General features: G+C 26.3%; 2 protein-coding genes across 2 annotated transcripts; one reads left to right on the forward strand and one right to left on the reverse strand.

Moving 5' to 3' along the window:
* The first annotated feature begins 3,441 nt into the window (after positions 1 to 3,441).
* On the forward strand, positions 3,442 to 4,890 carry LOC108003987 (probable transcriptional regulatory protein BLi02909/BL01150). The gene is made up of 4 exons (XM_017066585.3): positions 3,442 to 3,682; positions 3,767 to 4,013; positions 4,127 to 4,289; positions 4,378 to 4,890. Exons 1-4 carry the CDS (start codon positions 3,505 to 3,507, stop codon positions 4,585 to 4,587), a joined length of 798 nt encoding a protein of 265 aa, XP_016922074.1. The 5' UTR covers positions 3,442 to 3,504; the 3' UTR covers positions 4,588 to 4,890.
* Positions 4,327 to 7,553, reverse strand: LOC108003977 (repetitive organellar protein). Its single transcript, XM_017066577.3, has 4 exons — positions 7,230 to 7,553; positions 7,011 to 7,133; positions 6,746 to 6,926; positions 4,327 to 6,671 (listed from the first exon to the last, which is right to left on the reverse strand). Exons 1-4 carry the CDS (start codon positions 7,300 to 7,302, stop codon positions 4,907 to 4,909), a joined length of 2,142 nt encoding a protein of 713 aa, XP_016922066.2. The 5' UTR covers positions 7,303 to 7,553; the 3' UTR covers positions 4,327 to 4,906.
* Positions 7,554 to 7,907: the final 354 nt, after the last annotated feature.

Below are 7,907 nucleotides of genomic sequence, written 5' to 3' on the forward strand. Positions count from 1 at the left end.
CCTGTAACAACATTACATTGATTAACTCGATATAAATTATACGTTTCTCCAATTTTATCCAATTTCAATAATTACGCAAAATTAAAAATTAAAAATTGAACATTTTCTTCCTTTTTTTTAATTTTTTATTATTATTATTTTTTTTAATATTCTTATTCCCATCGACACTTCGAATTACGAGACGATGACGCAAGAGACGTGTTCGTTAGAGAACTTTTAAAAAAGAGAGAGAAAGAGAGAAAAGTTACTCTAGACAGAACGTCATATAACGACAGAAATATAGAGGATAAAAATAGGTAGAGAAAAAAAAAGATAAGAGAGAAAACGAAGGAAGGATGAACGAGGAGGGAGAGTGTGAAAGAAACGGGAAAAGAGGGTGACTACAGGGCAGACGCGTAAGAGGAAGGAGAGAAAGGGGATTAAAGTGATCCGGCGAGAATCAGGGCGGAAAGACAACGCGAGTTACAAGATTTATTAGATCTCTGTCCCGAAGTCTTTTAATTACGATGGGATAATGTGACGAAAAGTAGAATTTTATATACATACATATATGTACATTTTCGATGCACGGCGGGGAGTAAACGAAACAACCGTTATATCGAATATTATTGCGAAAATAACGCGGCGAAAAGACAGAAGAATTTCCAGTGGAAAATAACGAAATAACGTTAACGAGTAGTTTTGATATCGGCGTACCCCCCTGGTTAATGGGTTGCTCGCGAGTGGTGCACCTTGAGGACGATAAAGTGGGTATTAAACTGTAGATGAAATGGGCGAAACGAAGATAAGGAACAGAGACGAGTGCAAGAATTCACGTTGCAGCGAACGAAATGAGGTATAAATACTCGGTTTATTTTTCAACCGCCTGCTATTCACGCTCTTATTGCCTTCGATGTACCCGTGAGTCGAAAAGGGGTGGGAGGGGTCGCTTACCGGTCTCGAGGTAAATGAATTACGCGCAAGTATTTCCACTGCACGTTTGAAACGTTTTATTGGGTAAAAATTAGATGAAAATTCATCTCCTTGAAAAGAAAAAAATAATGCGAGCATGGTGAACTTTCAAAATTCTCTCCTCTCTCTTCAAGAAAAAACAAGCAAGCGACATGCAAATATCGATAAAAGAAAATTCTCCCTTTTGCCCCGACCGCGAAACCCCTGCCGCGTTTAGCTCGAGCGCAAGAATATATACATCTTAATAGGAATGGAGAATGGAGGGTGAACTCTCGTGCAAAATTTATTAAAACCCTCCACCCTCCCTCTTACTCTGTCTGGTTAACCGTTCAGAAAGCGGCGAGCGTACGTGAATTAAAGGCAATGACGACACGGTGAACATGTCCCTATACCGGGTGTTGTCAAAGGAGCCATCCGGTATGGAAGTTAACACGGTTAGATCCCGGCCCCCCTGGAAGTCGCTCGAGGAGTAATTAAAAAGAATGACCACGAACAGCCCGAGTAGTAGATTGAGAATTTCGGTGGCGAAAGTGCTACGTCGAGTGGGATCCAGAAAATGTTGATCGATCCACGAATTATATAAGAGGACAATTCTTTTTTTTTTTTTTTTGGATTCTAATAATTTCTCATTTTTTAATTAATTCGTTTCCTAGTCGTTGTTTTCAATTCAGATAAATTGTATTAAATTTAAATTTTAATTGAATTGTTAATTATGCGTATGGATAAATGATATATTTATATTGTTTTATAATCTCATTGTTAAATACGATTATTAAAAAGTGTTAAAGTCAAATTAAGATCGAAATCATTGAAATAAATTGAGTCTAATTCTAATAAAAATAATTTTGAATAAAATTTAAATATGAATCAAGTTAAATCAAAGGGGATTATTTTTTTTTAAATATATTATCGAATTATTATTTATAGCGAAAGATTATGTTCGAAATGCCAGGAGAAGTTAAAGTGCAAATGAATTTTTCATTGGAATTCAATGGCATGCGGTCCACTATTTTCGCGAAACGATTTATTGTTTAAAAATCAAACTTCAAATGCAAAATTATATTCCTTTCTCGTAAAATGAATATCGTGACGATCGCAAAACGGAATGAATAATTCATGTATACACATTTTTTGAAGTAAATATATATATATAATTCAATTTTCTTTGAAAAACTATTTATAAAATCGTTATTTAGAAAATAAATATTTGATTAAAATATAATTAAATTTTAAATTATACGATTATAATATTAGCATTGTAGCATTGTAGCATTGTATAAATACACAAGTAAAACTTGTTGAAATACTTTAAGACAAATTTATACAATACTTTCTCGTTTAAAAGTGAAGAGCTAATTAATTTTCAACTACTTCACTTCAGATAACGAGCAAATTAATTAACTCGAAAGCCTGTACACCAGCCACAATAAATTATTTTTCGTTTATCCATATCGTTAAACCACCCCACACTCAAGTATGCGGATCTGGTTACAAGTCGAGCGGCGCTTGTTCCGATAATGGCATAATGGAATAATGGACGTTAAGTACAGTTGGAATCTGAATGATATTTCAATGGTGGATATCATCATTGAACCACGATAGATTGTGGAATTCGAAATCGTATCGGTTTGCGGTTAACGCTTAGTTCTATCCTCCGTTTTCGGTTTTCATTCTCTGTGTCCTTCGAACGTGAATTAACGCGTTTGATGTTGTGTACAGACAATAATTTCATAGAAATTTAAAATTAAATATTATTATTAATAATGTAATATTTATATATATAATTAATTTTAAGTGTTTTTTTAATTACAATTATTGTTAGATAAAACAATGAATTGATTAAAATGAAAATATAAAAATTTTATGATAACTTTAATAAAAATTTAATAATGGTATCAGAAATATAATAATATTATTATCATATAAAATTACTTGAATAATTGAGAATATTCACAATACTATTTTAATTATATTATATTTACTATACGCAATGTTATTTAAATAAATTTTAATATATATTTAAACATATTTTTTGAAAAAAAAAAATATTTTAAAGTATAATAATTTAATCTAAATGATTCATAAAAGATTAAAGACATTGTAACTGATAAATGAAAAAAATGTACAAGTGAGTATTGAAATATTTATCTAATATCGGTTGAGATTTATTTATTAAATTATGATTGATTGAAGTTTACATTAGATAAAGTAAGACGAAGATATAATTGTATTTTCCACCACAACGCGGCGCGTTGTATTATTTTACTTCCATCTCGCTTCATCTAATACAAATTTCAATTGCTTAATAAATTCAATCAATATTTTTGTATTTGTTTTATAATTTCTAGATTTAATTTTTTAAAGATGTTCCAAATATATTAACGTAGTAATTCAAATAGTTATAAAAATATACCTTAATTAATAGGGATTTTGTTCAAATTTTATCCCTATATTTTAGTATTTCAGCATATCTACGAACATTAAAATCTTAAATTTCCCTATTAGATACTGACATGTGTTATAACCTTTTTAACTTTTCCTCAATTTTCTACAATGAAGTATCAATGGAATACTTTGATTTATAATACATATAGAAATATTTTTATGGAAACGAGAAGATATGCGGGTCATAGTAAATGGAAAAATATTAAGGCTACTAAAGAGGCCCAAGATGGTGAAAAATCAACAATATTTAGAAGCCTAGCTTCTAAAATGAAAGCTGTGATTAAAGGTAATTACATTTTCTACATATAAAAAAAAATAAATGAAGGAAATTTTTTTATTTAAAGAATATAATTTTTTTTTTTTGGTAAAGAAACTGGCAATTCAGATCCAACGAATAATGTAAAATTATCACAGTTAATTGATCAAGCAAAAAAAGCTAATATGCCAAAAAGTACATTAAAATCAATTTTAGAAAAATTACAAAACGCAGAGAAAAATGGTACAACTTATGTAATATCTGTTCGCATTTCAAAAGAAGTTATGCTTATTCTTTACATTGTAACTGATAATATTACTCAAAAAAAAATACAAATCACTTCTATATTAAAAAAATTCAAGTGAGTTCTTTCATATTTAAGATTTTCTTCTCTTCTTTTTTTTTTTATGAATATTTTTATATTATATTTTAATTATTAAATTATACTAATTATTATAATTATATAATATTTAGTGCCAAAATTATGGATTCTTCCGTACTATTCAACTTGTTTGATTGTACGAGTTATATTATAGCTTTTAAAAACTGTAATTTGGATCAAGCAATGGAAGATGCAATAATAGCTAATGCAGAAGAAGTAGAAAAAATAAAATATGAAAATAATGAATGTTTTAAGGTATTAATTCTTTTTGTCAATAATTTATTAAAATAAGTTTTTTTTCTTTATCATTTTTATTTTTTTAATATTTTTTTTTTATTTATAGTTCAGAGGTGAATTTCTTCAGCCAGAAAAAATTCTAACTCAATTAGAAAATCTAGGATATACTATACTTTCAATAAAAAATGAATGTATACCAAATACTAGAGTTCAAGTATTAGAAGAAGATGCAGAAGTTATTAGAAAATGTAAAGAAAAACTTTTAGCAGAAATAAAAGAAATTGAAAGAATAGAAGATAATATTTTGGTATCTTAAATTAAGAATTGTAATTATTACATAATAACATTATCAATTAATCAAATTTAAATCTTCTTGTACATATCAAAAAATAATTTAACAATATTTTAAAAAATGTGAATACATTTTATTTACATGTATAAAACATTTTTATTTCAGAAAAATATAAATAAAAAGAATTCTGTTTTTTAACAGAATTTTAATAATAAATATTGTTATTTAAATCAATTATGTATTTTATATATATATAAATATATATATATTTATATATGTATATATTATGTATTTATTATGTATTATACATAAAATATTGAAAGTATACTTATTTTTTTATATTTTAGTGTATATCGGTACCATAACCTTTTATATCGTGCATATTAGATCCTGGAAAATTCACAGTGGAGTTTTTATTAAATAAAGATATTAATAGTTTTTTTGACATTTTAGTTCTTTGATTCCAAGGACTAGATGAAGTATTAAACGTTCTATTAAATGTTTTTGATTGTGTATTTCTGACTATTACATTTCTTTGTTCTACAGTTTTTTTTTCAAATTCTATATTATTGAAATTTTTATTATCTACATATTCGTTTACTAATTTTTTATGTTTCTTCTTTTCTGATTTATTTGTTTCATTTTCATTCATATTTTCTGTATTTTCTGTATTTTCTGTATTTTCTTTATTAGCAATTTTTTTTTGATCTTTCTTTGTTATTTTAAGATTAAGATCATTTATACCATCATCTTCTTTAAGTCTCTTGTTTTTTACTTCTATAGTTTCTAATTTTATGTTTTTTTCTTCTATATTTTTCAAAGTTTTAGCTTCAGATTTAATTTTAAGATTAGTATTTTCCTCTTTTTTTATGTTTGATTCAATACTTTTAACTTCATCTTTTGTTTTTTTCTTTTTTTTTTTAATAGTACTTTCTTGATCTTTGTGAATTTCGCATTCTTTTTCAAGTGTATTTATTTCTGAAATTATTTTTTTTTCTATTTTTTCATCATATTTATTCTCAACATGAATTTCTATTTTCTCTTTATTTTTATCTTTTTTCTTTTTCTTTTTCTTACTCGAAATATCTTCAACTATAGAGTTATCAAGTGTATTATCTTTCATTTTAATATGTTTAATTTTTACTTCATCTTCGCATGCTTTTTCTTCCTCTGACGTTTCCACTATTGTTTCTAAATTTGATTGACGATTTCGTTTTTTAGATTTTTTACTTTTACGTTCATTAACTTCATTATCATGTACTTCTTCGGTTGTTTCTGCAATATCTAAAGCTTCATTAACAAAACCAGATAATATTGAATTATCAGCAATAACATCATGTTTTTTCTTTTTTTTAACTTTTTTATTTTCAACTTCGAATTTATCTAATGTAGTTCTGTTTTTTTTCTTTTTTATACAATCTGTACTATATTCTACATGATCATTAAATGTTACTCTTTTCTTATTTACTTCATCACTCAAATCTAAAGCTGAATTTGTAACACCAAATTGTACTCTAGATACCTCAAATTCTTTTCCATTACATATTTCATTATCTTGATATTCTAAATTTAAACCAGCATTCACAATACCATTTGTACATATTTTCTCATTTATATTATCTTCTTTAAATTTTTTAACTTTGTCGCTTAAGTGTAATTCAATGTTATTAGATTTTCTTTTTTTAGAAAATTCAATTTCATTATTAAAATTTGAAATACTTTCAGAATTTAATTGTATACAAGGATTATCAAAAACATAATTACAATCAGTTTGTATTTCTTTGCTTTTATTACTTTCATGAGATTGTACTTTTTTAAGTTCAGAAGCAAATCCAAATCCAGGATATTCAGATTCTTCCTTATTCTTCTGATGTTTTTTACGTTTATTTTGCATCAAAGAAAAATCTTGACCTTTTTTCATGAAATATTCATTCATATTACCACCATTTATAGTTATAACACCATTTCTATTTTCCTGAACACCAAGTGAACTATTATCATCCTTATTGTTATTATTGTTTATATTTAGTTCTTTTTGACCAAATATATTTGCTAAATCTTTTGCACTATATTTATTTACATCTTTTCCCCTTGTAAATTTTTGGTAGCTAAGAATAACAATAAAATAAGAAAAAAATGAAATATTTTTATATTATATTTTAATATATTATATATAACTTACTGAACACGAGTACGACTTTGTTTGGATTTTAATTCTAACGATTTTCCACTTAATACATTTTTATTTTCCTCTGTTTGCGCATTATTAATTTCATTTTGTTGAAGTTTTTGTAAAAAATCATTAAAATTATCTTGATGTTCTGTCCATGCTTCATTAATACTATCTTGTTTAAATCCAATGCCTAGAAAAAACAAATAATTTTTAATATTTTGATATCGTTCATTAAATATAAATTGCTTAATTATAATTGTTAAGAAATATTTGCCTGCTGTATCATTTTTAAACGATACACGAACATGTTCTGTTATACCCTGTTCGTTTGCTCCAAGTCCTTTACCATTTGTCCAACCCATCTTTTCTAGCATTTTCTGTCCAAATTTGTTCGAATCTATTTTCGAAGAGACATAAATATTATTAAAATCAAGACACAGTACTTATATTTATTTATTTAAATAAAATTTAATAAATTAAAATCTTTACAAACCTTCGCTCCATTCTTTTCCTCGAGGGTTAAGTGACCATTTTTGTTTTCTACCAGGTTCCGCAAGCATAGACATTTTATTTAAATTTTTAAAGCTATAATTAATTTGTAATATTAATATAGTCACTGTATTGTGAAAATTTTCCAATAATTAATTCAATTGTTTTTATATTTTTTTCTATAGTTTAAAGAAAAGTTATATAGACACCATGCCAAACATATTTGCGCCATAAACAAGATATAACATAGATAATCTTTTGAATTCGCAGAATATAATAAACAAGGAAAGCGAATAATGAACGAAGATAGATTAAAAATTGTGAAATCAGCGCCATCTCTAGAGTTTTGTAAATTTAGAAACAAAAATTTAAAAGGAAATAATGCGAGAAAGATAGAGATATGTTAAAAATTGTAGAATCAGCGCCATCTCTAAAGTACCGCAGATGAAACAAGACAAAGAAAAAGAAAGAATAGTAAAAGAAGGAAAGATAAGAATTGATCATGAACGCCATCTCTTGAGCTTTTAGAAAGTTAATTCTAAAGAAATGTCTTTAACAGTCAAGAGATAGCACTATTGATTCTTATTTTATCTATTCTTCTTTCATTATTTCTTCTCCTTGTTTAAGATTGTTTCATTTGCGATATACTAGAGATGGCGTTGAATCTACATTTTTAATTTGA

Source organism: Apis cerana, linkage group LG13, assembly GCF_029169275.1.
Source record: "Apis cerana isolate GH-2021 linkage group LG13, AcerK_1.0, whole genome shotgun sequence".
NCBI lineage: Eukaryota > Metazoa > Arthropoda > Insecta > Hymenoptera > Apidae > Apis > Apis cerana.

Coding starts and splice junctions, on each gene's coding strand:
- LOC108003977 (XM_017066577.3), bottom strand. CDS start 7,302: ATGTCTATGCTTGCGGAACCTGGTAGAAAACAAAAATGGTCACTTAAC. Junction 6,927..7,010: donor GTTTAAAAATGATACAGCAG/GCAAATATTTCT, acceptor TGTTTTTTCTAG/GCATTGGATTTAAACAAGAT. Junction 6,672..6,745: donor CAAAGTCGTACTCGTGTTCA/GTAAGTTATATA, acceptor TGTTATTCTTAG/CTACCAAAAATTTACAAGGG.
- LOC108003987 (XM_017066585.3), top strand. CDS start 3,505: ATGAAGTATCAATGGAATACTTTGATTTATAATACATATAGAAATATT. Junction 3,683..3,766: donor AATGAAAGCTGTGATTAAAG/GTAATTACATTT, acceptor TTTTTGGTAAAG/AAACTGGCAATTCAGATCCA. Junction 4,014..4,126: donor TCTATATTAAAAAAATTCAA/GTGAGTTCTTTC, acceptor TATAATATTTAG/TGCCAAAATTATGGATTCTT.